The 23,329-nt window shown below is 35.8% G+C and overlaps 1 protein-coding gene across 1 annotated transcript; it reads right to left on the reverse strand.

Annotated features, from left to right (window-relative positions):
- Positions 1-5,166: 5,166 nt before the first annotated feature.
- Positions 5,167-21,816, reverse strand: LOC121407090 (translocon-associated protein subunit alpha-like). The gene is made up of 9 exons (XM_041598016.1): positions 21,604-21,816; positions 19,488-19,594; positions 15,837-15,987; positions 14,611-14,738; positions 13,937-14,068; positions 12,478-12,557; positions 11,005-11,083; positions 9,622-9,721; positions 5,167-6,850 (listed from the first exon to the last, which is right to left on the reverse strand). Exons 1-9 carry the CDS (start codon positions 21,680-21,682, stop codon positions 6,780-6,782), a joined length of 927 nt encoding a protein of 308 aa, XP_041453950.1. The 5' UTR covers positions 21,683-21,816; the 3' UTR covers positions 5,167-6,779.
- Positions 21,817-23,329: the final 1,513 nt, after the last annotated feature.

Consider the following 23,329-nt stretch of genomic DNA (forward strand, 5'->3'; position numbering starts at 1 on the left):
TAAATATTCCAAATATGCAAAAATAAATGAATAATGATTATTATATAACATGCAGAAGCGGGAAGAGAGAAGAGAGCTAGGAAAGTGGAGAAAAGAGAGGAGAGAGAAAAGCGGAGAAAAGAAAAGAAAAGACTAAGAAAAGAAAAGGAAAAAAAGAAAGGAAAGAAAAAAAAACTAAACCAACCAAACAAAAACATTAGCATGGCCTATTCCACAAATTCATTTCCTTTTTATAGGACTACTACTTAAATGTCAATTCAAGCATTTTCGTATGGGGGTCATAACCAATGGTGTATGTATCTGTATGATATTGTAGCTATCAGGGTTAGTAAGGCAAGCACGGAGTAAAGAGAACAATGAAAAAGTAAATATTGATCTTTGATGATCACTGAAGTCATGGGTCAAAATAGTGGATATATGTCTATCCTTCCTATGTGTGTACTTTGTCTACCAACACCAACAATGAAGATTGTGAAAAACAAACATCTCCAGGTTCATAAACCTATAGGATGGGGTAAAATGATTGAGCCCATCATTTTGCATTATTTTCAATGATAAAGAATACAATTATTATTTGTTTTATTTATAAGACTGAATAATATTTTCCGTTTGGGATTTATGTTGCATCCATATCGTTGTCTTCTACAAGTATACACCTGTTTTTTGTGTTTTATTTTTTAGCTCGGTCAATGGGAGAGGTTCATAGTGAATTTGAATTCAGACCCCCCCCCCCATTGGTCAAGCTAAAAAAAGGGGGCCGGAGAAAGGAAAAAAGAAGGGGAAAGAAAGGAGATAAAAGAAGAGGTAAAACAAGAGGAGGTTGACGAGCCTTAACAGAGGTGAGGGGAAGACTTGGAAATTAAAAATATATATAAATTTCATGTCACTGTGTAAAATTTTCGCTCGCGCTTTGCGCCTGCATTGCCTATTCGATGAGATACATATCTTGCTCATTGGGCTGACATGGAGGTTAAAATATCAAGTTTTGAAGAAAAATATACAAAACATTTGTCAGGTCGGACATCGGGCTTTCGTTGTTTTGTTTGATTTACAAATTCATTTTTTTTAAGTGCTATGTAAAATGTCCGTTTTATGGTCTGAATATCAACACTTTAATTCAGCTGGCGCTGCGCGCTCTCATTATTTGATTTGTCAGAGTACCGGCCTCATCAGAGGTCTAGTTGTCAAAACGCATACTCAGCTCGCGCTGTACAATGCTGTACGTGCGCTTGCATTTTGATTGGTGAGTATACGGTCTACGGGTAGTCTATATTAATTCTTAAAATCCCCTTTTCATGACAGTTTATATAAAAAAAAATCGACTCGCAAATAGCCCTCACAATAATTGATAAAAATATATTAACCCATGCATCCTATTCATAATGACAAAAGTGCTTACTAGTAATTGAATGCCCAGTTTTTAGGGCCTTCATATCAATAAATTTCACGCTCTCATTAGGCTTTAAAATAAGATTTTTCATAAATTGCCCCCCCCCCTTTCAGAATATCTTCACTGTCTTCATCTCGCGCTTAGGAAGAGGACTGGAAAGATAGTCATCATTTTCAATTCATGACAAAATCCTTAGAATTTCCGGTCATAGGTCAAAATAATGATAAAAAATATTATCATCAGCTCGATCGCGCTTCGCACTCGCATTATTGATTTTCATGATAAAACATGTATTCAGAGTGCCCAGATTCTAGGTCTAAACCCAAAACACGCCATGCATAAAACACGCGATAGCATGTTTATTGAGAAAGGCAGCTTTTTAATCATTATACTGATTTAAAACGTGCTTAAATTATCCAGTTACAGATCAGAATATCCATAATTTTCTGCTCACGCTTCGTGTTTGCATTATTAATATAGAAGATACCAAAGTACCCATTTTGTTCATGATTTACAAAGTTCCCGTTTTCAGGTCTGAAATCTCATTTTTTCCGCTTGTAGCGCTTCGCGCTCGCATCAATTGGTGGGGTTATACCTACCCCCTTCATGATCACAAAAAGTACTCAGAAGGTTAATTGTTAGATCGGAATGTCAAAAATCTTCAGCTCGCGCTCGCATTATTCAATTCTTGAAATATACTGCAAACAGTCCTAACAGGTCCCTTTTTGATCAGGCCAGAACATATTTCTGCACGCGTTTCGCGCTCGCAGTAAATTTTTAAAAATCGCGCTCTCTCTATTTAAATAGGGAATATAGAATTATTGCATATTTATGTTATTTTATAAGAATGAAACTAAGAATAAATCCAAGAAGTGACTGTTAGGAATGCCCCTTCAAAGGAACAAACAAATTCAAATACATTTTGAGCGGCCGATCGGGGAAAAAATGGATAAAAAAATCAGGCACCCCCCCCCCACTGGTGAAAGCTGGATCCGCCCGTCTACGAGTATCATTACACATTTTATTTTTTTTATTTGACGCACATACATTCTCTTCAAGAAATTGAATTTTAAATATAATTTTCATTGTTGGAGGAATGTTCAAACTGTAAATTTATATTTTTCAATATTCATACCAATAGCTCTATGTTCATACAAAATAGTTTTACTTCGCTCAAGCAATTCAAATTCGGAGTACCTTTCGTGCACCTTTCCTTCAATAATATTCTTTTGAATTTCCTTTTTTATATTCATGTGTATTGCTCTCTTCAATGGCTTGAACTTATCTCATTGATCACAGGCAGCATCATCATCACAGCCAACATCACCACCACCATCACACACATTATCATCATCATCACCGCCACCACCATCATCAACGAGCAATGATAACTTAACAGGTGTAAATAATAAAATTCTTCACCTGAAATGAATTCTAAATAAACTAATTTAGATGGATTCTTAAATGCAGTCAAAATTCATGCCTTAGAAGCTGGCCTACATTATTGACCATTGCCCAAAACAGACCCTGTAAGGAAGAGCTTAGACTTATCTAATACCCTTTTCATAAACCTATCCTCCAATTAGCCGCCTAATACCCTTTTCATAAACCTATCCTCCAATTAGCCGCCTAAGAGTAATGCGGATAATTCAATAAAAATTGCGTTCATAAACTCCGAAAATAAGCCGCATTATTTTTACGAGCGCCCGTCCTGAAAAAGGGGGATAATCGCCATGACAACTGGACACGCCCCCTCCGATGCGGTTGTGTTGGAAAAGGGTGACCTTGTGACCGCACCATGGCAATTATCCGCATAATTTGGAAATGCGTTCATAAACTCAAAATCTTGTCCCGATGCTGCTATTATGCGGATAATAGCAGCATCAGAGTAATGCGGATAACTCTTGTCCTCCTCCAATTTTACGACCAAATTATGCTGCTATTAGCCGCCTAATTCATTTTAATGGGGTTTATGAAAGGGGTATAAGAGTAATGCGGATAATTCAATAAAAATTGCGTTCATAAACTCCGAAAATAAGCCGCATTATTTTTACGAGCGCCCGTCCTGAAAAAGGCGGATAATCGCCATGACAACTGGACACGCCCCCTCCGATGCGGTTGTGTTGGAAAAGGGTGACCTTGTGACCGCACCATGGCAATTATCCGCATTATTTGGAAATGCGTTCATAAACTCAAAATCTTGTCCCGATGCTGCTATTATGCGGATAATAGCAGCATCAAAATAATGCGGATAACTCTTGTCCTCCTCCAATTTTACGACCAAATTATGCTGCTATTAGCCGCATAATTGGGTTTATGAAAGGGGTATAAAGGCATCATACAATTTGTTCACAACCTAACTGTATCATTATACCTTGGTCACATTTTGTTCTACGGCGGCCGTACGGCGCGTCGAAAACAGCCATTGTATTCATTTTTACTAAAACCACCTATATGTAAGCTGGTACCCAACGGCTGTTTTCGACTCGCCGTAGAACAAATGTGACCAAGGTATTACTGATCCACAAACCTAGAACTGTGTACCCAAGATCAACTCCACAATACAATCAACATCCCCAATATGACTACTGAAATTTTAGCATACAGAACCAGAATTCAAAAGATCAATAAAAAAAATGGTTAGTTCATTTTGTTTTATTTACTATAAGAAATTTGATTGTTTTATCAAACACACCATATGGTTTAATCATATGAAACTCATTCTACACTGTATGGTAATACATCACATGCCTTAGACCCTCTTCAATGCACAGGGAAGTTGAATATGAACTCATTAAGTTACATAGATTCTGTTTTGGTTTGACCAGAGAGAAAGATATCTATTCTCCTTCATACACTTTATATGAAATACAAGCAGTTGTCTTTGAACTATCTTGAATGTATAATTCCGATGGCAGTTGAGTTTCAATTCCCTCTGCCTTCATAGTTTGTGGGGCTTACAAAAAATGTGTTATTACTTTGCACGATTCCCCGTTGTCAAATCTAAAGAAAGAAAATTCAAGAAACAAATGTTCGGCAGAGAGAGCTCCACTAGAGATCATACTCTCACTTATCTATGTCCAAAATGTTCTACAATATCTATGAGGAAACACTACGAGAACCCTAAACACTGGTAATACTGCTAAATATCCGTATCAATAATTTAATACATGTAAACGTGAACATGGTACTCCTCACCTTTTTTTTTTGTTTAAAAAAAGATATATTAGTTTTGCTCAGGCCTTTTATTGAATTTATATCACAAAAAATATAATTTAGACATCTGCTCTAAGGCAAGATAGAATTCCTTCACAACTATATCTATCTGGAGTGGACTATAAAGGAATGAATTCAAAGAAAAAAAATATAAGAGATGTACATAAGTATTTACAAAAGAAAAAGAACAGATAGGTTTGAGTGTTATTTCATAGCATCACTCACATTTCAATCAAGAAAATCAGTACACTTACATGTAATCATTACAAATCAGGTTTTGCCTGACAAGCAAATGCAAGATATCTGCAATTTATGTGTATGGGTCGTTACTTCAACTCATTACATGTTGGGTTTCTATTTGTACATTGTATTATTTCAATACTTTTTATTTCATTTTTCTTGCATTTATTTGCAGTATGCTAAGCCCAGCCTCCTTAAAATCCACTAAATTTGTTGCCTCTTGTGATGTCACAGGAGGCAGGAAAAGCACAATACACAAAGCTATGCAACTACATACATGTACTTACAATGGCATCACAAGTCTTCATACAATACCATATCACACAAGTTGTGAGGTGGTATTTTTTAAAGACTTATGATGCCATTGTAAGTACACAGATATGGCAAGTTGCATATCATTGTGTATTGTTATGCTTATTGCTGCCTCCTGTGATATAAAAGAAGCAAAAAGTAAAATAGTGGATTTTTAAGGAGGTGGTGCTTAGTACACTGCAAACTAATGAAATCATATGATGCACATTTAAACCAAACAGGTAATGGTTTGGTTTGGTGTTCAAGCAAAAACTCACACATACTTACAGAAGATATCATTCATTTCCATGTCAGGGGACTTTTAATGAGCTCTGAGCTCCTTGGAAATAAAGAATTACCAACATGGATAACACACATAATGGAATTCAAATACAGGTAATTGCAAAATACTAATTGTGCCAAATTCACATTTGCAATATTGAAATTTACTTATACATCAATGACAATTTCCGTTTTATCACATAATTATGCACTTGTTGAGCCAAGAAAAAAAATGAATAGCTTTGCATATTTCAAATGCATATTGCAATAGTATTGAATTCTTTGATGATCTCTACCCATCACCACCAAAAGAAAGGATATCTGAATATCTAACATTCAAAAAGACATAACTACATAATAAGAAAGAAAGCATTCCAACAACATGTCCAAAATATGCTAGAGACAAAGAGGAAAAAAACTCTTAGGAAATCTTTGTATTAAAATCCCATCATGGAAAGCAGAACTTACAAGACAATAAGAGAGCAAGGTTTTATGTCCAGGGTTCCTTATCATAACTCTTTTATGTACAATCAGTGGTGTAATCAAGACATTAGATTTTAATGAGAAGTTTGGGGAAAATTGTAAGAAAAAGTCATGATTACAACACTGAAAGATTACTGCATATGACCATCATGGTTCATTCATTGGTTCTCTGAAAGCAAGTCAATGCATAAGGATACACATATGCACATATGAGTCCACACACTTAATTACAAAATGACAGTAAAACATACAACACATATAAACAGCTTTGTATTATATTTTACAAAAACAGTTTAATTAAGTCATTTAGCAAGATGTTCAAACCTTCAAATACTATTATTACTTGTGATGATCCAGTTTGATCAATCTTGTAGGATTCTAATATGTGTGGAATGCTACTTTGATGGCCAGAATTCACAAAGGAGGTCCCCACATTGCTAAGCTTACTGAAATAGGGACAATGTAAGCTCGTATTGCCCAAGCTTACAGGATACCTACAGGTAAGTAAATCAAGGGAGCAATTCATGAAAGGGCATGTTGGATTTACCAAAGTAACAGTACGACCATTGTGATTCTGAGCCAAAAAACAATAAAAGTTGTCATCAATTGCTAAATTGTCAGCTGCGACAATTTCAGCTAAATCATTGGTTCTGATTGGCGGAGAAAGAACTGGTTTCTGCCTGTTACTATGGTAACCATTAGGAACTGTAAGAGAATGACAACTTGTCAGTGCTGACAAGCTTCATGAAATGGTTCCCATGTTCTATAATGAACCTCCTTTATGAATTTGAATCGATAGGTTCATGCGAGTGTCTGGCAATTATTCAATAGTTGTCTAAGGTTTTCCTAATTTGTAATCTACATTATTGATTTTTGTTTACTCGTCTCCTGATCCTGTTGATCTCTTTGTGCGCCTCCTTGGAGATCTGCGTGGTGATGGTGTTTTTTCTGTAAGGAATGGAAAAAATAAAGAAAAATAAAAGATTGGCAATACCACATGATACTTCATATGCATGTATATTTTGTTCAGTGTAATTATGTTATTACATGTACATCATAGTTTTGTAACACTATGGATTTGTGGTAATAAAACCTAAATGAACAAATATTGACAAACAGATAATCATGGATACCGAAATACCTGATAAATTTTCTGATAATTCTGTTACCATGTTTAACTGAAAAATAAGTTAGAAAAAAATATCTCCACAACCAAACATAGCTTTTTTTTCAAAGTGGTTTAATTATTTTCCTCTTTTTTCTTCCATAATTTTTTGAATTTACATTTACGTTTTTCTTATAATAGTTTAAATTTAAAGTAAGCCAATTTGTTATGGTTTGGGTCAACTTGCAAATGGTTAAGGGGATTATTGCACTCAATTATGAGCACACATGATTTTTAAAAATTCTCAAACTAGGATGCAAGATGTGTATGAATGCTTGTATTTTTCCTCAAAGACAATGAAACACATCACAATATAGGATGAAAATAGACACAAGTAGCAACTATTAGTCTTGATTTTGAGAAATGTCTCTGAGACGTATTATTAGCTTATGCCCAGTTTTTCTGAAATTCAAAAAAAGTCTGTTGGCTGCCTCCTGTTGTCTGTAAATCCTATGCACACACTTTTTTTTATTAGCTACACTGTACATTTAGTGTACATTGTACACACTATCAAGCCTTGAAACAAGCAGGCGCTGAGCACAAATTCGCGCTCATAAGCCATGCAACTGCGCCCATAGAGCCCCAAAATCATCAAAATTTTGACGACCGGGCGCAAATATTTTCCAGGTAATTGCGCCCACCTTGAGTGAGCAGTGAAGCCATATCATACATGTAATTTAAATATCTGAAAAGCCGACTGAAATCAAGTAACTTTCAATTTACGATAAGCAAAGTTTTAAATTGCCAAGTGCATGTTTTTTTCAGTATCATAAAAAGTGAGCTACGTCCGTCTTTTTTTCTGTAATACATGCACGCGCGTGCTTCCAGTAGCGGTAACAGTTTTTCCCTACTTCACCATGTGCAATTTCTAATGCACAAATTTCCATTCGGGATTTCACAATTCTGTGATATAGTAATTCGAATTGCACAGGAGATAAATCCCCGTTAACATTACATACGATGTGAGAGTCTTTTATCCTCACAGTCGCCGACTTTGCTTGTCAAAACGGAGCCTTAATGAAAATCACTTAGCTTAAAGTTGTGAATTATAGCTTTTTAATTTCTTTCTTGGTGAGGGGTAAATATCTGACAATAAATCATCAAACAAGGCTCCATCTAAAAAAAATAAATAGGACGCCGTGCACTTGAGTGTGGTACTTGTATGCTGTTAGTTAGCCAGTTTGAGCTAATGTTCTCTGCCAGAGCTCTGGGTGAGAATTCTATCAGTAATGGCCAAAGTGATGGTGATTTTCTGTTTCAGATACAGTTTAGATTTCATGTTAATTTTTGAAAAGTGTCAAAAACCTCCATGATTTCTTCATTGTGATGAATATTTAAGTTATTAATGAATACATTTTCACCAAATTTAGACTCTCCCAGAATGAAAGGCATTTTGTGTGGAGATCTGCGTTTTCAAATAACTTGTGAAAAACTTAAGGTACATGAACCTACAATACATCATGTAGCCTGTGGCTATGTGCTGGAATTTGAATAGACTGAGTTAGATATTAATTTAATTTCTTCATTTTTTAACATAATTTATATGCAATCCAAGTGCACCTCACAGTAACAATCACACACAAACACTCACCCACACCCGTGATGTGATTCTAACCATGAAAAAAACCTTAATTTTTTTTCTAAATTTATTATTATTTGATCTGAATTCTCTTTCTCCATCTCTCTCTCTTTGAAATATGTATATTTTATTCATTTATTTAGATTTTTTTTTTTTGGGGGGGAGGGGGGTTCATTGTTTGTGGTTCATTAAAGATGAGAAATAAATAAGCCCATGTGTGTGTGGTTGTAAAGGGGATGTGGAGTGAGGGTGTCAAAACACACTTAAACATTTAAATCTGATTTCTTAGATGTTTGAATAAGCCTATTAATTACTTACATGTAGCATGCTATTCATGTACTAATTAAAAAATTGCAGGAGCTGCGCTAACTGTAAACAAATTTAGAGTGTGGTTCACCGTTATATTAATTTTTTTTTATTGCCCGCGGTTCCTGTAAAAAGTCCGTGAGCCGGGGGCAATTAAAAAAAAAATTGCCCCCGGCCTGCAGCTGCTTATTTCAAAGCTTGCACACTATACGTAGGTCATGCTGGGTTCATCCAGAGTTTATGTGTTGTATTACAAATTCACTCTATAAACGTAGTCAATGGAACCAAACCCTCATTCATTTTCAAACTTTGGTTTACATCTCCAAAGTTTTAAAATAGTTCCTGTAAATATGATACGTTGAAACTTTCGCACTGGTATTTTTACACTACAAGCCTTACATTTAGCTCATGTTAATGAACACTTTAACGCAAGGCAATTAAAAAAAACGATCAATATAACCCCCATTTTCCTCCATTATTACTTTATTTTGTGAACTGCTAAAGATATAATATCATAAAGGAGCATTAACACTTTTCACATGAAAAGAAAACAAGAGACAAACCCTTTCAGCATTCTTACACTTTTTGAGGGTCAGATGTATATATATTTTATGGAATTGCCCTGCACCTTGGACCTCTGAACATGTTAGAAATAATTTTCCAACTTACTTGTAACTGCAATATTTTCTTTTGGAATCCAGTCATAATCTACATCTGTGTGGTTAGACGTTCCAGTTTCAACAACTTGTTTTGATGGCTTCTTCTTTTTCTATGGAGAAAAATGTGAAATTTGATGTTAAAATCAGTCAAAACATTAGCTAGAAAGGGAATTAATGCAGAAATGAATAATAACATATCTCTCAAGTTTTAATTAAGTATCCTATCACAAACCCTTTATTCTAGCCCTCAAATGGTATAACAAAACATTCCTCTGTACTAGAAAATGAAAAGAATGTGATATAGGATTTCTAGGTATTACCCAAGGAACATTTGTCTAAGTGTGATCATAATTGATGCTGAAATAAAGAAATGAGAGCAAGTTAACAAAAACTTTAAAAAAAAAAGATGGACATAACCTCATATCTATGACCTTTGACCCCATTATTCTTATAAGGGTATTACCCAAGGATCAGATGCACCAATATGAACTTCATTGATGCAGAAATAAAGAAATGACACCAAGTCGAACAAAAACTTGACCTTTTGACCCAACCTTCTTCAACAACACAATACCTAAAGATCATTTTAACAAAGTGTGATCATAATTTGATGCAGAAATAAAGAAATGAGAGCATGTTAACAAAAACTTCAAGATAGGATGACTAAATGACCTTTGACCCCATCATCCTTACGGGTTCGCATGTGGTATAATCCAAGGATCATATGTAAAAAGTTCTACTTCATTGAAGTAAAAATAAAGAAATGGGAGAAAGTTGAACAAAACTAACATTTTTTACCAGACCAATGACCAAACAGGAAAAGTTTACTAGGTCTCTGTCAAACTTCATTCAGGCCATTCAAAAAGGCCAAAATATACCACTCTACAGAGGAGGCTCGTGTGACATGTGTGGTGAAACAAGCTCTAGTCTAATACATGGCATGACACCTGCTGACTAGGGGCGAAGCTATTGGTAAGTCTTATTTCAATCAAACCAGTGACTTTGAAGATAAGACAGACACTACGACTAAAGATATTTTGTTCGTAGACTAGGTCTAAAAGAAGCTAAACAAATTCAGCCAGGCCGGGTATTTGTGGGGCGAAAATTATGATGGGGCTCGGATCGTGGGAATTTGTGAATGAGGTCGATATGAGCAAATAATTCAGGGTATGAGTCACAACCCCACCCCCCAAAAAATAATAAATAAATAAATGAAATAAAAAATAAATAATTCAGAATTCAAGGGTTAATCATTGCTTTTTACAAGGCTGAATTAAAAAGGCAATAGCTTGGAAAGTTTCATTGCTGTAGACTTTATAGAACTTGAGTTATATGTAAAACAGGTCCTGACATTAAAAGAAATGTGAATACCAATCCCTTTTCTGGAACTTACCCCAAAGGATGCCATGATTTGTTGTATTACAACAAAAGCTAGAACAATCAATGCTGCTAAGAACACATACAGGAAAAATCTGTAATGAAAAATAATCACATAACAATTACAACTCAAATCATTTCTTTTTTTTCAAACATTAATAGTTGATATTTATATGAAATACAAAGTACTTTGAGATGCCTGCCTGGTATAAAATCATAGGAGATACTATAAAAACAAATTACTAGGAAGTGGAAGTATTGGTCTGTGTGATTGGGATATTAGAATAGGTAGGTTTTCAAGGTATGTTTGAAGTACAGGATAATTATTTATTGACTGGCTTTGAGGGAAATACCACATAGTTCCTGAAGTAATTGCCCGAGTCTTGATGAGAACAATACGGGTCTACTGAGGAAAGTAAAATCTGGAATCTCCCACAAATTAAAGCCATTCAATATTATTATTACCTACATCGTATGGTGTGTATGTCTGTTTATCTGTTGCTACTTCAGATTTTTTATTTATTTTGTCTTTATTTAACAGGGTAGCCCCATCAGTAGTTACAATACTGTTATATTAGGAGGCCCTGCATGACATGAAAAACATCCAAAGGTGATATGAAAGATCAGTACAAAATAATATAATGTTGGATGTTACTTCTGCTACTTATTCATGTTATTCATTAACTTTATGAAGTAATCCTAGCCCTGGCTGATTGCGACATAAGTGTATACAGCGCAGGGGCGCACATACACTTACATATGTACACAAGACTTGTGCTTGGGTTTGATGAAATGGGTACACATACATATATTATGGACCAATAATTTACTACAAAGGCACAAACTGACAAATTTGAAGAGTCGTGATGTATGAATATTATGGTCCCTAGTCATGCAGCTGAACCCTGGCTGGGCCATTGTGACATATTCTGGGTTGAGTTTATCAATTAGACTGACAAAATATATCTGTATCTTGTCTCCAAAATGCCTCATACAGGAAAAAAAAATCAAGGAATATATGTGGCATATCTGAACATACTCTTGGAATAAATGTCATATTATATAGAAAAAATATAAAGTAAAGAAATTTTCTTTATATAATAAGGGTCTTCTGTGAAAATATTTGCAACATGAAAATGCTGATCGCTAGTTGTCATGCACTGAACTTTCACTAAACAACAAAATCTTCACTTTGTGATATAAAATGTGAATGAAACTAATATGACTTCCTATCTTGAATAAAAACCACAAGGATGAAAGTCATGCCAGAACTTTGTCTTTCAAGATTTCACGGTGTCTTCTCCGTTGAGTTCCTATAATCTTACTGGCAACTTAACAGAGATATCAATTTGAAAAAAGAAAACAAAGAAATATGAAATGCTGATCCTACTTGTATTGTTTTATTTTCATTGAAATAACATTTGAAATTGATTTTTAACATTGAAAGTCTGAAACAAAAATATTGAACGCATAATGAAAAATTACTTACGTTTCTGTGTCTAGACCTTCATCTAATTCAATAAGAGAAACTGTGTCGTTGAAAACAGCATCTGAAAAAAGGTTTCCTTCCTGCATTGATAAAAAAAGATGACCAGTATATTAAAGGTCAAGTCCACCTCAGGAAAATCAGACAAGAATAATGCTGAAAATTACATCAAAAATCGGATGTAAAATAAGAAAGTTATGCATATAACTATTTTGTGAAATTAAACGAAACTTAAAAATTTCATAACTCGTAGTTCACACTAATTTTATAGTTAAAATTATAATCCATTTTGTCACTGGCAATGGAACAAAAATATAATTTTTTCAAAGCCCTCTCACATGAAATGAAAACTAACATGTAAAAAGGTGTTCTCAGCCTCTGGTTATCTGAAATCATACTTTCCCTATCTTGCCACAAAGAAGGGGCTTGTCACAGACTGGACAATGATGGATGCCTACAATAACTAATCTCCACAGAAGTACTCTATGTTTATCAGAAAGAGCATGCAGAACCATCATGTCCATTAATGTCTTGTGACTACAGCTCAGGGATGAACTCTAAACCTAGTAAATTAATGAAGATGGCATGAAAAACTCAATGCTAGTCAACATTAAAGGGGAATGAAACCTTTGGAACAAATAGGCTTGTGTAGAAACAGAAAAATCAAAGAATAAAAATAAAGAAAGTTTGAGAAAAATCGGACAAATAATGAGAAAGTTATGAGCATTTGAATATTGCAATCACTAATGCTATGGAGATCCTCCTATTGGCAATGCGACAAGGATGTGTGATGTCACTGATGAACAACTTTCCCTTTGGTGGACTATAAAATACCCTAAAAATGTCTCTTTTTGCTTTTTCTTACGATGATACAAACTCTTTATCCATTATGTATTCTTAAAAAATATGTATTACATGCCCTCATTTAGAAAGAACACATGATCTATGGATAGATGTGATAAAAGAGGCAATTCAAGTGAAATATATACTAAAGTAATGGGGAGAGTTGTTCATCAGTGACATCACACATCTTTGTCGCATTGCCAATTTGCTATCTCCATAGCAATAGTGATCGCAATATTCAAATGCTCATAACTTTCTCATTATTTGTCCGATTTTTCTCAAATTTTTGTTGATCTGTTTCTTTGATTTTTCTGTTTTGACACAAGCTATCTTGTTCCAATGGTTTCATTCTCCTTTAATAGTACAAGGACAGAGACAAACACACCTTCATTGAAGTCAAGAGAGGGATAGTTCAGACCAAATGCCTTCCAGCTTTACATCATTGAACGGGCAACTCGATCACTTTCACATTATATCATGTATGAACTTTTATTACATTTCACTTTTTGGGTTTGGCGAGTATGGTAAAAGGTGATGTATGATGTTACCCAACACCTTTTTTCTGTATCAAACAAGTAAATGCATGATTGAAAATCAACAAAGTTTAATTGAAACTTACTGAATCTTTGTATGCGAGCTCAACAACAAATCCAAACTGACGTGCAGCAAAGACCTCTCCTGCTTGGAATGAATACTCAAATGTTGCTTCTTTGTTGGGTTCTACTACTGTGTTGTATTCTTTCTCTGTGAACTGGTAAGCAAAATAAAAAGATATGAAGCATCATTTCCTTAATATCATTCATTTTCACCTGACATTTCACTATATGGCCAGATGGATTTTTAGAGAAGAAACGTCTTTAAAAAAATGTTAGATAAAAACAAATGTAAACGAGTGAGGGAAAAAGCAATAGAATATTTACTTACAAATACAGACTCTGTTTAAGTCGAGTCTCTTTGAACCACAGTAATCTCTTTGACTTGGGAGAAATTTGACTTAAAAACAAAGGTAAATAACATGTGTCTTGCATAATCTTGTCTCAAAATTTACTTTGACTCATAGAAGGTCGACTTATGCACAGTTAATCATAGACCAAAGTTACTTAAATATCAAATGTGTAGAGGAAAATAAATGAAATATTTCACATGGTCTAAAGTGCTACATTTTACAAATAAAAACAAACAAACAGTGTGTTTTGAATAAGGATAAAAATCTGTACACATTTTCTGCATTAGAAGTTGTACAGAAAAATATTTTTGACTTTGGCTTAATTGTGCAATTTCAATTAAACTTACATTATACATGTAAAATGAGAAGTCCTGTGGATACCGTAGAGATGCATGTAGACTGTCAATTGTGAAATCAAGTTGGCCATTGTTTGTAAATCCAACCAAGACTTGTAATGGGATTGTCACTGGGATTTCTACAGAGATACAGAAATATATCATTTTATGATTACAAGTAATTGATGGTAAATCATGTAACAAATGATTATTTGTATCCCTACATATGAACAAAACTTAAGGTCTCCGTCCTGTGGTTATATGAGGGTGACGCAACAAAAGTACATCAGAAATAATTTCCTTCTCACTACGGAAACAGTGTCCAGCAAATCTCACACTACATTTAATTATGGTGGTGGAGATGGGTGGAATATCTCCATAAATGTCATCCTTTGTATTGTGATCTCTCCAACCAATATTTTGTAACCTCATTAAAAGTCAAGTATATGTGCCATATGGTCTATTTTTTAAGGACTTCTTGATTGCTTCTGGCCAGAATTATCATGTAAGCAATATTTCATGGAGTGTTTTTTCCACAGCTTTTCCAAAGCATAGATAATTTGGCATACCTAAAAGTCTTGTTGGTCCTTTCAAATTAAAAGACGGATCATAACATCTAGACCACTAAGCCCCCACATGATGAAATATTCAGCCTCCAATTTCAGGATTTATGCCAATGGTCATATGCTTTTAACCCGCAAAAATCTCAATTAAATGCCGTATATTTGTCATGCTGGCTTTTTTAATGCAAAGTAAACTGTCTAGAAATTTCATATGAAACAATGTAATGTGCATGAATTTTGACATATTCTTTGTCTCTAGTATAAAAATCTTGACTATATTAGCCATGCCCCTTCTGCGACTCCCACCATACCCCGCCTCCCACCATGCCCACATTGTGGTATTACCAATATGCAAATTAGTGTTAACACCGAGCACAGTGATATAGAAATATGTATCATGATCCAAAGTATATATCTTAAGAGTTTGGGGAGCATTACTGTAGTCACATATTTTTTTTGTAAAACCTGGTAAATATATAGTTTGGCTATTACTAGAGTATTGAAAAAGCAGTAGGTTCTACTGTAAGAAGAGTAAAAAAAATGGAAAGTGGTGAGAATGCTAGAAAAGCAGTAGACTACCAACAAAGGTGGTAGAGTTGGCAGCTATGGGTTTTTCCATTTCCCCCAATGTTAATACTCTAGATGAAGAATCAAAGAGAAGGATCAAAATCTTACCTTTCTCTGAATTTGTAGTGAAAAGAAAGGTTGTGTCAGCATCTGGTGATGCCTTCAGTGGGGGCTCTTCCTCTTCATCCTCCTCCTCTTCCCCTTCTCCTGCTTCTACTGCTGTCCCTTCCTCTTCTTCTACATCTTCTTCTGTCTCAACCTAATATGGTGAAAATAGTAACCTAATCATATATGGGAGTACTGTCAGTAAATATTTTTTCAAGACATAAAATAATTTGTTTACCTTGACAGCCAAACACAGCTTGCTGTTTAACATCCATTGTCTCTTTCGGTTCTATGTATGAAGTGTTTCGCTCTAGCGTTCTGGTCATTCATGCAATTTTACTCCGATGAGTGCATGTCGAAAAGCTTCAGTATGTCTGTTTTTAAGGCTATTTTACAAGATAATGCAATCTGGGTTCCAAAAGAAACTGATTAAACTTTACAAGGGCACTGCAAAATTTCCACTCAGTCAAAATGAACAATATTTTTACACAGGCTAGCTTCAATAATGTTTACCGTAAAATAGGGCTGGGACTAAAACCCGGGTACCCGGGTCCCGCCCGGAAGCGTCGGGTACCCGGGTAGAAAAATCAATACCCGATACCCGAAAATTGCTCACCAGTATAACGTACATTTGATTTGTATTGCGTAGTGTAAGACATGATTGTAAACTCATCACAAAAGTACACAAGTCTCATTTTGAATCTCACCAATTACCCTCGAAATATCCTTAAATATACTAGTTTTTCAAGTGTTGATGATGTGACTGAGATCGTTCAATCGTCGCCATGTTTCTTTTGCAGCGCAGTGACGTCATCCAGCCACTGGGACGCAAGCTAATTTATGAATGAAAATATAGATAAGCATGCGCATTGCAAGCCTCAGCCCCACGCAGTATTCCGTCAAAACAAGTCTGCAATACTCTGTCACCTCGTACCAAAATCGACCTAGAATTCCACTTTTCTTTATTTCATATGAATTATGAAAGGTATTCTCAGAGGATCTGTTTTCTCACCGATACCACGCAAGTAAGGAAATTTTATTACTTCTTGCTTTTCCGTCAAAATCTTACGAAGTAGCGTCGATGTTGCATCGTGTTTGTGAGTTTGTAGAATCCATCGCTATATACGTGAACAAAGTCAATTGATTTCCGGGTTTCGGAGCATACGAGGCGCCAGCCAATCACGTTCTTGATACCATTTTCAGTTCATCATAAACCGAAAATGGTAACACGATCGTGATTGGCTGGCGCATTTGACGCTCCGAAACCCGGAAATCAATTGACTTTGTTCACGTAGCGATAGATTCTACAAACTCACGAACACGATGTAATATCGATACTACTTTGTAAGATTTTGTCGGAAAAACAAGAAGTAATAACAATTTGCTTACCAGTGCGGTATCGGTGGGAAAACAGATCCTCTGAGAATACCTTTTATAATTCATATGAAATATAGAAAAGTGGATTTCGAGGTCGATTTTGGTACGAGGTGACAGAGTATTGCAGACTCGTTTTGACGGAATACTGCGTGGGGCTGAGGCTTGCAATGCGCATGCTTACTATATTTTCATTCATAAATTGGCTTACATCGCATTTGCTTGATGATGACGTCACCTATGGGGTTTTCCACCAGTCATATTTCGAGCGACATGATTTTCGGGTACCCGGGTACCCGCCCGAAAATTACCACGGGTACCCGAAAAGAAAAAAACCCGAAAGTCCCAGGCCTACCGTAAAAGCACATGTCAATAATTAAGAGATTGGTTCAATCAGAGAGGCTATAGCTCCTCATATCAATTATCAATTGGTTTAAGGATCAAAAGCCACAAAATGGCAAAATAAAGGACAATGAGCTTATACCTCAGAATACTTGCTTGGTAAATTATTTCTTAAGAAATAATCATATACTGTAGAAGCTGTTATTTTCGCGGACTTTGCGAATTGCTAACGGCCCCAAATTTCATATGCGAAAATATTGACACATTTAGGAACTGGCGCCTATATCCCCAACAGCAAAGCTTAGTTACGGTATTGAAAACATGCTGTGTGGTGAAAAACCCAAGATATTCACCTACATGTATATATGTATGAAAACTAAGGGTGAAAAAATAGTAATTCAAAAAGCAAGTTAGAATTTCACTTTTTTATTTCTCAAACAAGATCAGAGCCCAAATTATTTTTGTGATATCCCAATGTATTTTCCATGAAATAAATTGATTTTGTCACCTGATTGCCTCTATGTATACAGGTACATGGGGCAGCTACATGTACTTGTATCCTTATTTATATTCAGGAGTCACATGACTAGACTCTTAACTGATTTCGCGATCAATGAAATATACAATATGATCTTTTGACCCTACCATCGTCAGCTATGCACATGTGGTACCGCCTAAGGAACTTTGAACTTAATTGATGCAGAAATAAAGAAAAAAATGATGGACATGACCCCATACATGTATCATTTGACCTTGAGACCCATACAGCGTACATGTAGATGACCTTGATCCCATCGACAATACGACACACATGTGGTATTACCTAATGATAACATGTCCCAATTATGGACTTGATTGATGAAATAAAGAAATGAGAGCAAGTTGAACAAAAACTAACATTTTGAAACAGACTGGACAATGACTAACATACATATCAGCATGAGGGCTTTGAGGAGTAAGCCTACATGTACATATATATAATTTTTGCACCATTTTGGCTTCTCTGAAATGATGCAGAAGTGTTTGGTCTTCCGATCGAAAATTCAACCTGCAAAAATATCAGACTCCACGATTCTGAAAAATTATGTACACAAAGTTAATAGCTCTTACATTAATAGAATACTAGCTTTGAGAGACATGGCAATTTCACTATTTCATTTGGAGATGGGAGTATATATCACATGGGATACTTATTATGTACAAAGGTGTTCTCAGCCTCTGGTTATCTGAAATCATACTTTCCCTATCTTGCCACAAAGAAGGGGCTTGTCACAGACTGGACAATGATGGATGCCTACAATAACTAATCTCCACAGAAGTACTCTGTGTTTATCAGATAGAGCATGCAGAACCACCATGTCCATTAATGTCTTGTGACTACAGCTCAGGGATGAACTCTAAACCTAGTAAATTAATGAAGACAGCATGAAAAACTCAATGACCATCAACATTAATAGTACAAGGACAGAGACAAACACTCCTTCATTGAAGTCAAGAGAGGGATAGTTCAGACCAAATGCCTTCCAGCTTTACATCATTGAACAGGCAATGCAATTTCTTTAAATGATATTTATAAGGTCTCCATATAAATCAAAGGTGATTGAACTTTTTTGCACAATGTTGGATCATTTCAAGAAATGATTTCACTATGATCTCTGTTGTAAGTTAAACAGTACAATGTCATTTTTTTAAACACCTACTAAACTTCATGAACCTGGTCAAACCTATCAGGAGGAAGTAACATAATATCCATATTGATATTTTCTTTTATTTATTCATTATAATAATAACAATAGCAGGGTCCGCTGGGAGAACAGTTTTCAGAACTGAAGTGGCTTCCCTAGGTAAATATACCTATATTATTATTATTATCAACTTGATTATAACCAATTGTATAATCCTTTGTATACACTGTACATTACCCAGATCATATCATACCTGTCCATCTTCTTCATCTTCCTCCTCCTCTTCCTCTATCTCCTCCCCATCCAAGATGTCTTCAAGGTTGTCTCGAGCTTCTCTCTGATCTTTGGCAGCCAGGGCACCTAGTAATAAAATAAAAGTAACAGTTGTCTGTTTTATTTCAAGATACATCAAGTTTATATTTCTTTTTGGAGAACGGGAGTCCATAATAATAGGTAAATATATTTTAACTCCTTAAAACCTCAAAACACTTTAAATCATGTCCAGATAAAAAAAAACAAAAATTTTGAGATAAACAACAACTTTCCATTCCAATATTTTTGCCGATGTCAATTTTAGGTATTGGTGTGCGCCGCTGATTAAAACAGCATTTAGTTGAACTTCACAGATTGGCAATGAAACTTGACTTTGGATCAAATAGTTTTTGTGCCTAGTCTTTCCCTTGTAGTGTCTTTGATATGAAGATAAATCGCACATTCATTCAACAAAAAATTAGGGAAATCGCAAGCTCGCTACTTATTTTGTCAACGAGAAGATATCAACGCGTAAATGACGCTATTTGAGGGATATTCATCATATTAGGGGGAATAGACTTCACATCGTTCGTTAAGTTTCTTAGAAGTGCTTGGTTTTACAAATTTTCTTGTGTAATTCGCGCGAGTTTGTTGCAATTTTGCATGCGCTGTGCCTTCAATTTTCCTGTACACGGCGACAGTAATGCACCCATCCATGGGTGCAAAATACCTGAAGTGTATGTATATGTATGCAGACATGGGGCACCATGGACTTCTCATCATCCAAGTCACTGGGGACAAACTTGAGACACACCTCAAATATCTTTCAATGGAATCCACTGAAGATTTTCAAAAGAAATCTATTGTTTGCGATGCGAAACGGTGCGAGGCTTCTCACTGAGCGGGGACTTCCTTCCACCACACGTTTTCCCATTGACACAATAACAACTGACTCTGACACTTTTTCAAATGACAAACGGCTGTTTGGCCTGCGACCGATCGCATATAATGTTTTTAAATCGGCCGTGAATAATACGTGTGAGGAATTTGATACTAGCCCAAAATCACCAATTTTGAGGATAACCGGAGGATGGACACGGAGTGAAATACGGGTGAAGGGTAAGAAATTGAGCTATTTTACTTTCTCATATTTTTTTCCTTTGATTTTTACAATAAACCCCTTTTTGATCCCATTACTCTCACGAAGCCGCCTGGCTACGCGTGAGTGGAGATAGGAAGGACATATTTTACGTTGTGAAAAATTGTCCGTGGATCCGGGTCACCGGGGACTCGGATCACAATAACGCAAGCACACTTTTTTGTTCAATCAGTAGAGGCGCACAGCCAATATGGGAGACTCTTTCCAATAGGGGAGACAATCTCCCACATTGGAGACTTGCTTTGCAAAAGGACAAAAGGAACAACACCAACAAAAGCATGATTTTTTCCACCCAAAATTTTGACTCACTGAGGTCAGAAGCCCATTTGTTTTGTGTGTGATTGACAACAAAAATCCTTATCAAAACAAAAGTAGATGGTGAATTTTTAAAGTAGATGGTGAAAAGGGGTAATTTTTCATGAGGAATCTGCTTATCACATTTTTATTTGCCGCCAAGGTAATCCTTTTGCAGCAAATGTAAACAAAGGAAATTGGACTCCAAATTCTTTACAAGTCTCTGATATTTGGAGATGATCTCCCACATTGGAGACAGTCTCCAATATTGGCCGTGCGCCTCTACTGTCAATCTGAAAATAACTGCCCAAGGTTTTCCCCGATCGAGAAAATCATATTTTTCGTTCAAGTTTTCTATCTAGGCCTAGGATTAAGCCTAGCCCTAGGAACATCAACTGTAACTGTAATGTAAACAGTGTAAAATTTTGTGAAAAAAAGATAGGCCTATGTTAATCTAGTTACTCAAACTGTTACTGTGCGCAGACTTGGGGACCGCTATCTCGAAATTTGAATTAGATCTAGTCGGGGCCTAGATTAGATTTGGGGAGATTCTATTCTAAATTACATGTAGATCTAGCAGTAGCACTAGCAGACATGCAGTTGCAATATGTTGATAATTCGTGAATCCTGAATCCAGAGCGTTAGTTTTGATCTTTATCCTTACCATTATTGGTTGTGAACAGCAGTGTGGATGGCAGAACCAGCAAAAGTAAAAGTAGAAATCTTGAAAGCATCCTCATCATGATGCCTTTTCTAGCTTGACCTCGAAATAAGGAGGATGAAGAGAGATTTGGGGAGCCTACTTCACCGTCGCCAAATTTTCTAAGCGAAGATGAGTTCAAAAGGTAGATTTACACATGTTTCGCTGCTACTTCTTTCGATTTTAGCTCATATTTAATGCATTGTTGGCACACAGATCGAATGTGTACGTGGCAAATCGCGAACGATAGATATGCATACAAACGGCGGCAACAAAGGAAGCAGCGAAATTATTCTCTCTTCAACCTCAAGCAAGCAAAATAATAACACATGAAAGTGACACGTAAATTTTCCCTTTCTTGAGAATCAAAATTAATGTGCTATATGTTTTGGGGGTATTTTGGACCCCTAAACACTTCCATGGCATTGGGAAGCGGAGATGCTGGCCTGATGGGTGTGCTAAAGCATAAAAAAAATTCCTTGGGGGTGCTGCGTGTGTTAGGGCATGGACCTACTTAGCTAGGGCCTACATGTATTTTTCTGCAGCATCCCCAGCTCCCAGGTATTCTGGAAGATGTGGAAAAAGCGAGAAATGAATAGTGAAAGCCCCTTTCTTTGCTTTTCAAATTTCTCTGGACCAATCTGATATCCATCATTTTGTAGTGAAAACATTTTTTTTTACTTCTTCTCCCTTAATTGTTGCTTTTAAAATTTCTCGGGACCAATTTTTTTTTCCATTTTGAACTGAAAACCCCTCCTCTCTCTTTTTTTTTAATTTACAGCATCAGCTACGTCCCTCGGTCAAAAAAATCGTTCCATGGCTGCAGGCCCCGTAGGATTTTTTCGATGGGGGTTCTGAATTATTAAAAGTGTACCTTTTCTAGTTTTTGATCACGCCCGTACCTTGTCCTGTCAGTAGTCAATTAAGGGGCGGATCCAGCTATCTCAAAGTAGGAGAAGGCGAATTTCCCCCGGCCCATCGGCCGCTTCTTCTTCTTCTTGTTTGGTTTGGCTGGCAAGTGGCAACCAGTCAAGAAATGACTTTTTAAGATTTTGAAGTCATTCATTCTCGAGGTTCTTGCTTCATAGGTATATTCATTTTAAATATACTGTTGTCTATTCAATGTCGTTTATTCTGCCTTTTTATTATTGACATAATCCCTTTTTCAAATAATTTCAATTAGTGTTTATATTTCAATTTCTTTGATCTGTTTTATTTCTAAACCGTTGGAGATATGATGTTATACATTGACTTTTAATAAATACTTATTTTCTTTTAATTGCTTTTTGGAGCTTTTTTCCATTGAAAGGAAGAATTGCTTCTTTCCCGGCTTCATTCTGTTCTATTCTATTTCATTTTCCTCTTTTCTTTTCTTTTTTTTCTCCTTTTCGTTCTTTTTTCCACTTATGTTTTTTTCTGTTCTTTTTTATTCTTTGTCTTGTTTTTCTTTCCCTTTTTTCTTTACCCAAGCTGGAACCATGATAAGAATGAGTATAAAAAAACAAATAAACAAACAAACATCAATTGATGCGCCGGCGCGAAACGCGAGGTCGCCGAGGTGAAAACTTTGGATATTAATTCCTATACCTTGGAGTTCAAGCCCTTCAAGCACAACAATATTTGTACACGAGTGCGAAGCGCCAAAATGTAACACTTAGGCGATTTGGATCGAAGACGGATCATTTCAAGC

The sequence above is a fragment of the Lytechinus variegatus genome, chromosome 2 (genome assembly GCF_018143015.1).
Source record: "Lytechinus variegatus isolate NC3 chromosome 2, Lvar_3.0, whole genome shotgun sequence".
Lineage (NCBI taxonomy): Eukaryota > Metazoa > Echinodermata > Echinoidea > Temnopleuroida > Toxopneustidae > Lytechinus > Lytechinus variegatus.